The following is a 15,080-nucleotide window of genomic DNA, read 5'->3' as shown; positions in this document are numbered from 1 at the left end:
TTTCCCCCGTGTTGAAAGAAGAGAGCCTTGAGATATTTAGCAAAAGTAGAAGACCACACAGACCTGCTTTTTTTTTTCCATCACTTTTCTAAAGAGAAAGGAGTGATAATATGGGAAATGTCAAATATATGAGGCATAATCTGATCAATATCAGAAGAGAGAGAGGAGAGACAGGCACTGTCATGCCTCTAATTATGCCATGTCCTCTACATTCACAGTAATAATTATAGCAATGGTCCGTGCTCGCTTCGGCAGCACATATACTATAGCAATGGTCCTAGGAATAGGCAACATTTACTGAGTACTTTCTTTTGGCTAAGCCCTTTTCATGGAAGATCTCATTTCACTCCCTCAATTACATTGGGATGCATATTCTTTATGAAGTAGGTTCAGAAAAGAGAGATAATAGGCTGCGAGTAAAAATGCAGCTCCTGCTGGGCACTGCAGATCCATCTTCATGATATCCCAGTTTCCCTGGCTTCCTTGATTAGGCTCTGGCTCACACAGGCAGCTAATTGGGTCACAAGAAGGAAAAGACAAAGGAAATAGGAGAGCTGAAAAGGTGCAGAGCTGGGTTCTCTTCTCACAGGGAAGCAAGGGACTGGAACTTCCCCCACTTCCCTCCCCACCATGCCTAAAGCCCAGCCATCTGATCTAGAGCCACAGAAAACCACAGCACTCACTCCAGCTTCAGGCAAGAGTTAGCAACCAGAGGACTAAATCATGGAGAAATGATTCCACAGGGAATCAGACCAGCTAATGTGATTAACAAAAAATGGAACCTTTTGTCAATTCTAATTAGAGGGAACTCAGGCCAGGATGATGGGCTCAAGACTTCACCACTGCTGCCAAGGCCACCTCATCAGGCAGGCAATGCACTCACTGCCTTAGAGTATGATGGGTAACAGAGTGAGGTTAGGATTCAGACTCCTTCTTCTGTAAAATGGTACTACAAAGTCCTCAAATTGAACATTTGTGGCATTCAACCTTACATTCACTGAGAATTTTCTTTGTCTACCACGCCACAGATTTCTAAATCAGAATTCCCCAAAGTTACATACAAAAATAAAGGCAAGATTTCCCTTCTTTCATTATGAGCTAAAAAAAAGGACAGTGAGCAAAAAACACCTAGCCAGATTTAAAGCTGGGTTAGAGTAGGTCATTGGTTCCAGGCACATGTTTTCACATGGAATTATCTAGTCTGTCCTACAGGTTAGATCCTTGCCTTTATCCAGAGCCTAGATGGACAAGGTTGCTCACCTCCATATTCTTGGAGCCCCAAACTAATTTCAGGACATTAAGTCATTAAAATAACAGCCACCTGGATTGGTAGAGAAAGCACTGATAATCGTCACTTTTGCTAAGTGTGACATATGTGACAGCTACTAGAAAACTGGGATGGTACTAGCAAACTGATTTGCCTCTGCCTGCCTGGTGGCCTGGAGAAATACTGAGAAAGAAATGATACTCCAGTTGCTGACTCAATTTTTTAGATTTTCAGTAGGTCTGAGAAGGATCATCTTGGCCAGTATCAATCAGGCAGATGTGATCCAAAAAAAAAAAAAAAAAGTACACATGGGAGAAATTTCTGGACTTTCCTGGGGTCCAGTAAATCCAGGAGACTGATGCCATCATGAAACAGAGGGTTCATGCCAAAAGCAGTCTTCTAGAACATTCTGGAAGAAAATATGGTAGGAAAATTTAGCCCACCAGTAAGGCTTCCTCTCCTCTGCTCAGATACCTGTCTTGATTGACATTTTGTCAATCATGGAGCTTCCAGTAAGACTAAGAAAAATATCAAAGATAAATATGAGCGGGCCATTACACTGCTTGTGCCTTCTGGGCACTTTCTGGGCTGCAAGTCTAAGTTCAACACACTGGAGGGTGTGTCCATGTCGGAGTGACAAGTTTTAGTCTGTGGCATGACATCACTCTTTGTGGCACTGCTTATTCTAAGGTTCCCTCATTAAAGAGGGAAATTAGTTGACAAAGTTGCTCTAAGGCAGCCAAAGGGCAGATAAAACAGTCAAGATATCTTTAGTCTTTCCTTTCACCACGACAAAAGTAATCTTTTCAAGTTTGGCAAAGATACTATATTACTGGGGATTACAGAGGTATTACTTATTCCATGTGAAGAAACCAGCCCTCTCCAAAGGATCCTGATGTCCAAAATACAATGTCCTCCCAAGGAAAGTGGCACAGTGGAGAAATATGTTAATGTGCTAGTATCCCTCCTCCCGAAGGGTCACTTCCTTTATACCTAATAAATCTATGAAAAAGCCAGTGTCATCCCAGCAACTTCATATTCTAACCACATTAGGACACCTGCCTCAAAAAATTAGAACTTGATATTCTTTCATAAATGTATTCATAAAAATGTCACTGCTAAATCCCATCAACCAGCTAATGTCTAACAAACTGTTGAAGTTTCTGTTTCCAACTTAATGGTCCATTTACTTAATAGTTGCTGTCTTAATTTAGGGACCACTAGGGACACCAAAATTACTTGATTGGCCTGCCAAAATGATCTCATCATTTCTTTCCCTTTGAATCCTCATGGCTATCAATTCGACTTTTAAGTTTTTGAGGGTCCCTAAGAAAGACAGCTAAATAAGAAGATTATAAGGTCAAGGGTGTCAACACAAGTTCAGCTTACTAATATAGTGGCTGGAGAGGGTAATCAAGTCACAGATGTGTACATAAGGTGATAACAGCAGGTGTGGATCATGTGACAGGACTGCCAAGGTCAATAAAGAGAACAGTGATATTTTTCTGTGATTTCTCATCTTAATCACCAACATGGCTGAAGTCATGCAGCCCACTGGGAGGCTGGTGAGTTCTCACCTCATGGCTGCTCTCAGGTAGGTCTTTGCCTACAGAGCACTTCATCCTCTCAAGGAGTTCTTGATGCCAAATGCCCCTCATGGCTAAATAGCCTGTTTTTGCATCCTTTGTTATTTCATTCTGATTCATAATTTAGGTTGCTTGCCTGTTAAAATCTGAAAGCTGTAAGAGTTAAGAGTCATTCTCAAGGGCCTCCACAGGGTCTCTATGGCAGGTGGATTGAAGAGTAAGTCAGCAATCTGGAAGTGTTAAGGAACAATACAAGTTCTAATTGTAAAGGTATGAGAGATGAAAATGATTTCCTCCATGCCTGTTAACCTTGATGGTTCAATTATCCTTATAACTCAGTCCCAGGACTCAGGCAGTAAGAGCTGTAAAGGACTTCAGCCTCCTACCTATTATCTTTGCAAGGTACAAGCCATCCATTCATACACTGCCACATAACTCTCCACTGAAGAACACCAAAGTGTTAGCTGTCATGCCCCAACCCCTCAGCTGGGTGCCAAAAAAAAAAACACCTAGTGAGGAAGTGGAGTAACTCTGCAGCTTTGGAAGATCCCTGCTTTCCCTTGTCAAAGGTGAAGCAATTTGAAACAAGGGTCTTCACACCACGTGGTCCAGAGCCAACCAACCAGGAGAGGATGATGCCTCCAAAGGCCTCTGTGTCCCCCTACCTGCCTCTACCCGAGAGCACTAGATTAAAGAAAATCATGCTGTAATTTTTGAAGCATTGCCATGGAGGGAAAAATCTGTGCCCAGAAATAGAGCATATTTTGTTCTTACATTACAGAAGTGTCTACTCCTGTGCTCGCTTCAGCAGCACATATACAAAAGTATCCACCCTCAAATCCAAAAGGAGAGTCCATTGCCTGTCCCCATGCTAGGACAGGAGTTCAGAGTACCAGAAGGCTGATGACTTCCATACTTAGGCCTGTCTGAGCCTGGCAACATTCTCTCCCCAGCTCTCTATTCAATTTCCTAGCACAGGGTATAGCCCTGCATCTCTCTCCACTAACAAATCAGCTAGTGATCTGAAAGGAAGGACCAACTCTTCCAGTTTATTTATTCTATCCAGTGCCCAAGATTATGGTGCACATAGACGGTACCCCCAAAGGGCTCATGGCATAAATGCTTTAGGACTCTGTGTAGCTCCCACTTCATTAAGTGAAGCTTTATAAGCTTTATAAGAGCCAGTTGAATTAAGTTTGCCCTTAGGAGAATCGCCTGAGGCTCTCCAGTGCCACACAATAAGTGCTTCCTATGTGCCAGGAGCTGCTCTGCTTTGTACATATTATTCATTTCTTTTATCAACCCTACATGATAAGTTATATATTTTATCCCTACTTTACAGAGGAAGAAACTAAGACACAAAAGGATTAAGTAAATGCCGAAAACTACGGAGTTGTAATTTAAACCTAAGATCTCTGGCTTAAAACACCTGACCTTAACCATTGCACACCCACATACACATACACATACACACATGCACACACACACACACACACAACCTGCCCTCTACCCTTTCCAGTACATCAGCCACATTACAACCTTCAGTGCTGAAGGTAAACATCTCAACCACTGACTACTTCACTTTGCAATGGACTAGATTCATAAAGTCAGAGGTAGCAGGACATTTCTAGAAGAGAGGAGTCAAAACCATGATATGACAGACTATATTCTTTCTTTTTCCTTCCTGAGAAACCCCTACCTTCAAGAGTCCACTATCACTCAGCACCTCTTCAGCCCATAGGACAAAGGGTGGATTCACATGGTCATGTAAGAATGCCCAGATTAGAAACACCCAATGAACATCCTCCTGTCCCACCCCACCCCCAAAAAGGAAGTTTTCTGAGCCCTAGGTTAGACATTTTGAATAAGAATTTTACAGGTAGCATACAGAGAAATTTTCCCCTAAGTTAACCAGGATCTCTAACCACTCTGGCCTTGAAGATGTGTGTGTTTCTTTTTGGAGCACTTGATCCAAAGTTTGCATCCATTCAGCTTTCCAACTTATACACACCAAGCCCTTCCTTGAGGTCACTGGCACCTGGAAGCGAGTGAAGGTGGCATTTAGTGACACAATACTGGGTAGAGATGGTAGAAACATTCTCTAGGTGGAGACCTACTTTGCAGGCATGTGGCTACCAGGTCCCCATTGAGATGCTTACACTTGTGGTTATGGCTAAGAGCCCAGTGGCATGGGACACAGAGCTGTGCTAACTAGTAAAAGTCCACCTCTGATCGCTCACCAATACCATTTGTTTGCAGCTAATTTAAGAGCATTACTCAGGGGATCCCTGGGTGGCGCAGCGGTTTGGCACCTGCCTTTGGCCCAGGGCGCAATCCTGGAGACCCAGGATCGAGTCCCACGTCGGGCTCCCGGTGCATGGAGCCTGCTTCTCCCTCTGCCTGTGTCTCTGCCTCTCTCTCTCTTTCTGTGTGTGACTATCATAAATAAATTAAAAAAAAAAAAAGCATTACTCAGTTGTTCTCATACTCATATATTTCCCAGAGATGAAGAAGAGTACCCAGGAGGTCTGGGGTGAGCCAGGCATTGAGATACAATAAGCATGCATTTCCTGCTATCAGTTTTCTGCTCATAAGATCCAAGTAAAGACAGAACTGCTTTGGCCCGCTCCTTAGACTCACCAATTTTGCCCTGGTGAGCAAACAGCAGAGCAAGCCAAGGCCTATATCTCCCAAAGCTCTACAGTCTTTTTCCATAACACTATTCCTTGATCCAGCTTTCATGATTCCCCAGAAAAGAGGTGCTGGCATACATTGGCTGACTTTTCTCCCTTCTTTTAGTTCACCAGGTGACCTTAAGAAAGGAGGAAGTTTTCTCCAGGTGTAATTTGTTTCAAAAATTATCTTTGTGAGACAAATAGGAAATGTCACACACAAAAGAGAAAAAGAACAAAAGCTACTGAAATGATTTGATCTCATCTGACCTTAATCAAAGTTTGACCAATTAAAAAGAAGTCTACAAGCCCAGAAGAAAAAGAGGAAAGGAACATTAATACCTAACCTCACTTTCCTCTCTATGGCCCAGATCAAGTGGGAAATGAACCCAAGGTAATCTTCCAAAGGCCCACAGGGCCTTAATAGGGTTTTTTTCTTATGTTTGCAGAGGATAACAGCAATTTTTTATAGACTCATCTTCTGTTAGACAATAACAACTTGAAGGCGGTAACAGAGAGAACATTAAATGCCTCAAACCATGTCTTCTGGGGAATCCCAAGGCCACCTCAGGTTCAGCTATGTGCAGCTTCCTGCATCAGGTGCCCTTCATTGTATCCTCATCCAGGTCATCACCACAAGATGCTACATAGAGCCCACTGATAAAGGATAGGAAACCTGGCCATCAATCCCTTAATATTTGGGTCTATCTCCATGGTCCCCAGCTTTTTCTGACACTTCTGGGACCGTGCTGTGATACACAAGATCTGACATCTCTTTCCCTCTGCTCAGCTTTCCCCACTCCTCACCCCATGGTCAGCTTCCATCTTCCCTCCCCTCTCACCACTACCCCAACTAGGACACAGTGACAAGAAACAAAGCAGTGACTATTTAAGTCTCCTGGGTACACCAGCATCCTGGTTGGGAAATGGAGCTTCAAGATTCGAACAGAGTCAACTAAAATGCTGAAAAATTCAAACTAGCTATTCGAGATATAAATCAACACAAGCCACAGTTTAATTCACTTTTCTTAATGAATTTACATGAGATGCTTTATTTGTCCTTACATTTAACCTGTGCATTCTGAATTTAATGAATCTACCTACAGCCAAAATTAATCTATTGTCTGATTTTGTTAATAATGAAATTAAACATTACAAAGAAGCACAATTTATAAACTGTCTGTAGGCTCCATGGTTTTCAGGTAACTAGAATTTCAGGTTTTCAAGCACTAGATAGATTAGTGCCATATGACATCTGACAATGCAAATGAACCAAGTTTTTTCCAGCATAGTAGGGATTCCCAATGTCTAGGCTTGAGATCCTGGGTTTAAAAAAAAAAAAAAAATTAAACAACCATTTTTAAAATTTCAATAGATAGGTTCTATGGCACTAGAATCATAATAAATCATGTTACACTAATAACCACAACAATTAGAGTGGATGATTACCATGCTGAAGCATATTAAAAGAACATTACCAAGCCATCTGACTTATAAATGTTACACTGAACATAGTCATAATTAGGGAATTTTTACCTGCAAAAACCCCTGTAACTGGTCTTCTACGGAACCAACAGTCCATCTCGTGGGTGATATTTCACTCTAGGACTACTGAATGAGGCAGAATGTAAATGTCAAATAACCAGACAATGGCTACAGGTAGACATCTACACTAGAGAAGGAATTGGTCTTCAGAAAAGGTTTCCCTCTTTGCTCTTGCCTGATTAGCATATGAGGGTGAGGGGTAAGATTTGGTGCTTAAGTGCACTTGCACTTAAGTGCAAGTGATGGCAGTGACCTAGAAGGGACCTATGCGAGTTCACTAACAGGGGTTAGCAGACTAACTGGGCAGCCCAGAGTTTAGTCCTCAAAAACCAAAGTATCCTCTAGGTGGCACACACCAGGGCCAGAGAAGATGTGCCCAACATTAGCTCCTTAACATCTTCTAGATCATTTCAGGCCCACATGGAACAGCTCCACAACTCAACTGTGCACTAGAGCTACAAGTGAAACCTCAATAAGTTTTAGAGTAGTATCAAAGACGCTATGATCTATACACAATGTACAATAAAAATAGAATTTTTTAAAGAATGAGAAAAGAGTCCTCTATGTCTAGAAATTAACCTGTGGTTTAAAAATGAAATCCAAAGGGAAGTTGTAAAATACTGATAACTGAATATCATGAAAATACTATCTGTCAAATTTCTTGGAATATGGCTAAAGCAGTACCTATTCCAAAATGCAGAGCTTTAAGTAAAAACTTACCAACATATAAGAAATACTGAAAACAAACCATAAAAAACAAAACTCAGGAAAATGGACCAAAGACCAACACGGCATATCCAACATGTATTTTCTTTAAATTCTGAACTCTACTAAGATAGAGAGGGTTTTTTCCTCCAGATTTGAATGGCATAAGATGCATATCCACATGGTTGGGAGAAGTCGTGCATATTACAGCACAATGATACATCAGTGTGTTCTACTCCTGTTTTATACCATTCCCACTAAATCTTCTAAATAGGGGGAGGGAAATGAATTCAATAGAAAATGCTATTTGGTTAAGCAGCATCTCACATAAAAGTTCAAGAGAAAATGTCTGGGTTCAGTCAGTAGCGTCTGTCCATGATGAAGGATTCTCTGGTTAAAACTTTGGCAAAAGCATTTTAAAGAGAGACCTGCACCCACCTATAGCTGCCAGTTTAATGTATCTTGTACATATTTTGTTTCCAGCTAGGAAGAACCCTGAGGAGCCCTTTCATGAAATTTGTAGCCCATGCAGTTTCTTTTACAATCTTTTTGGGATTGTTAGTTGTGAATGCATCAGACCGCTTTGAAGGCGTTAAAAACCTGCCTAACGAAACCTTCACAGACTACCCGAAGCAAATCTTCAGAGTGAAAACCACACAATTCTCCTGGACAGAAATGCTCATCATGAAGTGGGTTTTAGGTAAGCAGTCACTCGGTCCTTTATTCTCTCCTCCCCTATTAATAATAGGACATTATTAAACTCTGACTTCTCAAACTCCTTTCCTCTTGAGTGTACTCTGGCAGTCAAAATGGTGAGCAGGTGACCAACAAAGAAGCCAGAGTCAACTTCTATATATGCTGGTGTGTAAGACACACAGTCCTTTAATATGAACCCTAACTGTGGAAGGAGATGTTTGGATGAAATTTGCTACATGCTTTTCCTTATACATGTATAGAAAGTGATGGTAAAGTAGCCTTGCATGGGAAAATATATTTTCATCATTTAACTACAGTCTACCAGAAGCTTTAGGAAATCAAGATCTGCTTCTAGAAAAGAGTATAAAATTGCATAGCTTAAATGATATTTTTGTCACTGAATACTAATGTATAGTAGAATGGAGATGATAAATATAAATCTAAAAAGTTAGGGGAGTAACACTTTCTCATGCTTTGTATTAATGAACATTGTGAAGTTCTGACATTCCTTTCTGTGGTGATACTTTGTTCTGCCAAGGTCTACCACTAGAAGTGCCAAGGAAATTTTCCCAATTGCCCCACTGACTAGTCAAGAAAGACCATCTCTCTTTTGCCCACTTCTTAAAAACTATTATTAAGAGGAACAAACAAGATAAACTAAAATGGTAAAAGCTAAAACTGTATAGGCAAAATGTGATATAGATTATTTCCTACACTGAAAAATGTAAAACTATATGATAAAAAAAATCAGACATGGTGAGAAAAATGAAAAACTATAAAAGTTATCATCAGTGACACTGTACATAACTAAAACCTGATCAATAAATTATAATATATGCATCAAAAAGACAGGAATTTGATTAGAATGTTTTGAGCAAAACAAAACTGAAAACAGAACTGAAGAATTTTAACTCTGCACTATTAAGATGTACCCAACTAATTAAACTGCCCTAATAGTATGCACCCCAGATTTTGCTTTCTTCACAAAAATTCAATAATGGTATAATTTTCACTATGTTTATGTTAACAAACATTCAGTCAGAATGTACATTGTGCCATCAATCAACAAAATCACAAAAGAACAAGTACTTGAAAACAGCCCAGCATATGGCCTGCTTAAGTGAGAGAACCTAAGGGAGCCACAGCAGTTGAACTATGTGAGAACATCCTATAATGTCCTCGGCCCAAGCAGAGAATGATGGGAGCTAAGATCTCTGAGCTGGGTCTCTAAATATGAAGAGATAAGAAGAATGGTTTGATCCAAAGGAAAGAGGCAAGAGAGCACACCACAGGCTTTTCATCAACCAGCCAATCTATGACCAAGGGCTCACTTGGTGGAGTCACCGGCACTAAAGTTGTAAAGAGACATTAAAGCCTGTCGCAGAGTGAATCCTGTGACCTTTCACAGTGCAGGGTCTACCGCAATTCTCCGTAGTATGCCCTCTGTGGATAAACTAAACACTTTAATACTGCAGTGGACAGAATGTTTGTAAGACTCCAAATCCATATGGGAAAACCCTAACCCCAGTGTGACAGTGGTTAGGAGGTGGGGCCTCTGGGAAGGGATTAGGTCATGAGGACAGAATGCTCATGAATGGGATTAGCGCCTTTATAAAAGAGCCTCAGGGAGCTCTCTCACTCTCTCCTTGCCGTGTGAGGGCAGAACAAGCAGTCTGTAACCCAGAAGAGGGCTCTTGCCAGAACCTGCACACACTGGCATCTGATTTCAGACTTCCAACCTCCAGAACTGTGAGAAATAAATTTCTCTTGTTTACCAGCCACTCAGCCTGTGGTATTTTGTTATAGCAGACCAAACTGACTAAGACACAGATATAAAAACAAAACAAAAACAAAAACACCATAACTCACATGTTGAGTTCATGGATAAAAACTTAGGGGGATTTACGGTCCCACTCACTCACGCACCACATTTCCCCACCTGGCTCCCAGGGAGAAGACTGTGGTGAGTGCAACCACCCTTGCGCTTAAGTGGTAGAGCCACTATATGTTCATGGCTCCTACTGAAGCATGACTTTCTTCTGAGTTCTCGTATTTCTCTTCCTGGATGTCAGGGCACTGTCCCAGGAGGAGGCATTTATCTGCAGGCACAGTGGATCCAACTCCCAATTCTTGCCCATCAAAGCAAAGCTGAGTTTTTAAGACTGTTACATGAAAAGTACTGGGGAGGGGAGGACTTATTTCTATTGACCTATTTCCTGTTATATTTCAGGTAGAAGACATATTCTAACTACTTTCTCTTATTTAGATAATTTTTTCAAACCTTTTATTATGAATAATTTTAAGAATATGCAAAAATCAAGACAAGAGTATAATAAACCCTATGGACCAACCTCTTATGTTCAACAATCAGCAAGTTGTGGCTAATCTTTGTTTCATCTATACCTTCTCGAGTTCTCTTTCCCAACAGTATAGTATCCTGAAGCAACTTTCAGAGCTTATATTTCATCTATAAATGTTTTTGTGTGTATCACTAAAAGATAAGTTTTTTCTTTTTTTCAATCATTTTTCTCTCTGTGCTCGAAATTCACTGATAATTTTTCTGCATTGTCTGTGATTTTAATCCCAGACAGGAGTGAATTTCTCCTTTCAGATATTATATTTTTCAATTCTTGAAATTCCATTTGGCTCTTCTTTTACTCTTTCATTTCCTTCTTCATGATGTTCACATTTTCCTTTAAATCCTTGAACATATCATCCATACTTACGGTATCCTTAACACCAAATTCCATCACTTCTGTCAGTTCTGGGTTACCTTCTATTACCTAATCCTTTCCTGACACGGATCAGAAAATGACATTTAATCAGAAATTGAATGATGGACACTTTATGTTATGTTGTTGAGCATCTAGATTTTGTTACCTTCCTTGAAAGAATGTTTGCCTTTATTCTGACAGGCTTTTAAATTACCTGCAGATGAGTTTAGGGTTTTTCAAGCTTTCTTAGAATGAATCTGGAAAAATTTAACCATAAAGACTGTTTATCCTTATACTATAAAGACAGACATCTGGGATCTCTATCAAATGCCCTGGATAATCAACAAGGAACCTCAACTCTGGATGGTCTGAGCTCAAACATCGTTCCACTCTCAGTGAGCTCTGGAACCATTCAGCTTGCAGTTCTCTGGCTGTTGTTTGTGGAGCTTTACTCTGGGCATTTACAACTTAGTGTTTGGGAAATGTTCAAAAGGACCCGCAAGTAGTTTTCTGGACTTCATTTGTGGTTTTGTTTTCTGGTTTGCATAGTATAACTTCTCTCTGGAACTATACCACACAACAACTAATCACCTCTGCCTTCCTACACCCTAGTCTTTGTCGCTTAAACTCTGGGACTGTCTTTCATTCTTCTGGGACCCCTCTCCATGCACTGCAAACTAGAATGTTCCTCCAAAAAGAAAGACATGATGTTCAAGTGAAGCGGCTTACCATGCTGGTTTCCTTTTAATGAAGGAATATTTGTTTTGAATGTCTGAGGAGAGTTTTTTTCTTTATCCATGAATTCACTCCACTCAGTGAACAAATAGAAGTTGTTCCAGGAATTGTGCTGGGTCTCATGATTACAACACTGACTGTTCTTATCATTCTATCTCCACAAACAATACCTGGCCATTTTCATTACAGCATCTGTCATCCTAGAACATTCATTATTGCTTGTGATGCATTTGTCTTGAGCACTAGACTGAGCTTGCTAGGGAAAGGCTTTCTTCTCAGTTATGGTATCCCCAGAATGGTGGCTGGCACTGAATCAGCACTCAACAATGTCTATCAAGTGGGTGGATGAGTTCTTACCCAATGAGAGTAAGTTTGTGCCTAGTACAGGGCATGGTAGGTGCAGCCTAGTGGAGAGCAAGAGTCCTGTCTGCTTTTGTACAACTTTCTTACCATTCTCGTATGTTAAGTTTTTTCATCTGTAAGGTGAAGATAATTACAGTTTAACTAGCTAGAAGGCTACTAGGAAGGTTTACTGTTGCTCAAGTGTTTAGCACAGGGCCTGGCACCTAGCAGTACACAGTATTTGTTAGCTACTAAAATTAAAGAAAGAGGAAGAGTTTTGTTAGAAAGTTTTAAATCTATTAATATCATCTTCCCGGCTGGAAAACAACTGAATTCCAAATGTGCCTGAGACCCAGATTTGTTGCAAAGGACCCGCCACTGAGATAGTATTTGGATGTCAGGGCCTCAGGGCATATTGGCCCTTCTGAGAGTTCACAGAACACCTACATTTTGGCCCAGTGAGAAGCTGACCTGAAAGGATCCATAGGCCTCCTCAGAGGGGGTGGGGTAAGTCTGCTTTGCTGAGGACCCTGGGACAGAGTAGAGGATGCCCTGAGGTCAGGACCATTTAAAGAATGTGCATATTTAAGTCTCACAGGATTCTGAAAGAGGGATCCCTTCTGAATAGCATCTGAAGCAGGGGTGGGAGTGAAGGCCCTTTGAACTGACAGAGCGCCATCTCACCAGCCTGCAGGCCATTATTCAAAACCTGCCCAAATGAGCTACTCCTTTCCCCAAAGGCTTCCCGGCACTTCCTAGACCGTTCGTTCCACTATCAGCCATCCTTATTATCAGTGACCTTGTTCTCTGGGCTCCAGGCATCCCCGAGTGAAGGGGATTTTGCCTGAAGGAGGCACCAGTGCCCAGCATCCTTACCCCTGAGCTCCCTGAGCTCTAAACACTCCTCTGATTGACAAGCTGGAGGCAAGAACTTGGATAGAAAATGCTGAACTACCCTCAGCCCCCTGGAAGCTAGGGGCCTAATTTCACTCACTAAAGTAAAGTACTCAATTTCACACATTTCTTTTTTCATTAAGCATTCCTGCTGCTCAAACCCCTGCTTTTACTCATGGCCTTGGAATACTTAAATTAGCCTGGGTGAGTTAATATTTGATCTAGTAAAACTGACGAGTGTATTTGACTATGGGGGAAATGATTTGCAATACCCATGGGAGGAGCTACTATATTGGTCAAAAAAGCCAGTTTTCTATAAACAATTTATTTGCATTTCAGATTCATAGAGCTTTTAGTGTTTGAAATTACCCCAAAACTCCAAAAGTATCAAGGAACTTTTCTAAGGTCAAATATGAAGGAAGCGTCCAAAGCTAGAACCTGAACCCAGGGCTTCCTTGGATTCCAATCCTTCATTGGATTAAGGCCAATGACAGCCCTAAGTGATAGCCTGCAACTGTCCTAGTGCCAAACTAAAAGCACTTCCACTAAGACATTAGGAATTTTAATTTGAGGGTAGACAAAAGCAATAAACATTACTTCCTTCAGCCTGTAATGGTTTTTCTAAAAACATTTCTAAAATATCTAAACTGGCACAACTGAAAGTAATTTCAGCGTTAAGAAAATTATTACTTTGCTGAATTACCATACAAATTCTGAAAGGGTAAGCTTGAGAACTGTGGTCTGCAAAGAAAAAATAAGGCAAGGTGGGGAGTGGAAGTATCTTGTTAACAGTCCTACAATGTTTTGGGATATTTCCTATTGTGTGGCCTCTGATTGGACACAGACATGTAAATCTTAGAATCTACTTCATCAAAGCCATGACTCCTCTAAACAGACTCTCTCAAATTACTTTTCTCCTTAGAGAAATATTTAGTTTCAATTCCTCTTATATAATGAACCACTTTAACCAAAAAAGGGACAACTCTGCTTAAAACTGTCCCTGGGCAGAGGAGAAATGATCTAGTGTGGCAGATGTGGGCCTGTAACCAAGTCAGCCATGCTTCTGTGCCCATGACCGTTTGTCTGCTCCTAGTATCATGCCTGACTCCAGGCTTTGTAGGCAGCTAAGTCCCCAAAGGCCACTGAATTATAATGTGGTCATCTGCCAGTGTGCTTGAGTTTGAGGTCCAGAGGAGACAGAAAAGGGAACACAAGCAAACAGCTGGAGTGGAACTGTTGAGGGACTTGGGAAGACCTGCTTTGCTGAAATCCAGGATGTATGGACAGAGATCACAGAAAGGTCTGACAGCCCAGCTCTGCAGTCTGAACTTTATCTTAGGGTTGAGAGGGGGAAGTGACCATGATCTGACCTGTTTTTGAGGAGGTAAGAAGGGAGTGAAAAGTGAGAGGGCGGGATGGATCTGGGAGTCCACCAGCTGCGATCTGCAGAACTGTAGTGATGATGTCATGATGACACCTGAGGAGTCGGGGCTGTAAGAGAGGGGGTACTGGATAATGGTGGGACTAAGAGGCATGGAAGGACAAGGAGGCCAACTTAGAATATGTGATATTTCTAGTCCTGGCAGGGCATTCACTTAGAGCAGTCTCTCTGCACAGTGAAAATTTAGTTTTTAAGCTTTTAAGAAAAATCAGAAATTATTTACAAGGAATTGAAAGACAAAGCTGCAAGGGTGGACCCCCTTACTCAAGATCAGGGGGAAAAATGAAAATGGCTGAAATCTTGGAAAGCAACTGCCTTTAAGGGATGGGGGGAGGGGATGAGGAGCAACAAAGAAGGCTGAGCCCGGGCAGTGAGAGAGGCAGGAGCCTATGGGAAAGCAAGCCCTCCTTCTGATGCACAGGAGCCAGGAGAGTGCCAAAAGAGGCAAGCAGTGTTAACATTTTGGGAGGGAGTAGTTGGTGA

At 41.3% G+C, this 15,080-nt stretch overlaps 1 protein-coding gene across 1 annotated transcript in view; it reads left to right on the top strand.

The window, feature by feature from the left end:
* TRPC7 (transient receptor potential cation channel subfamily C member 7) overlaps positions 1-15,080 on the top strand; it is a 144,184-nt gene that overhangs the window by 90,791 nt on the left and 38,313 nt on the right. Inside the window, exon 7 of the mRNA XM_072842630.1 lies at positions 8,259-8,475. Coding sequence (XP_072698731.1) covers positions 8,259-8,475 — 217 coding nt within the window. The remainder of the gene's footprint in view (positions 1-8,258; positions 8,476-15,080) is intronic.

The sequence above is a fragment of the Canis lupus genome, chromosome 10 (assembly GCF_048164855.1).
Source record: "Canis lupus baileyi chromosome 10, mCanLup2.hap1, whole genome shotgun sequence".
NCBI lineage: Eukaryota > Metazoa > Chordata > Mammalia > Carnivora > Canidae > Canis > Canis lupus.
Note: the sequence above shows the minus strand (reverse complement) of the source record. Positions and strands in the feature narration are given on the sequence as shown.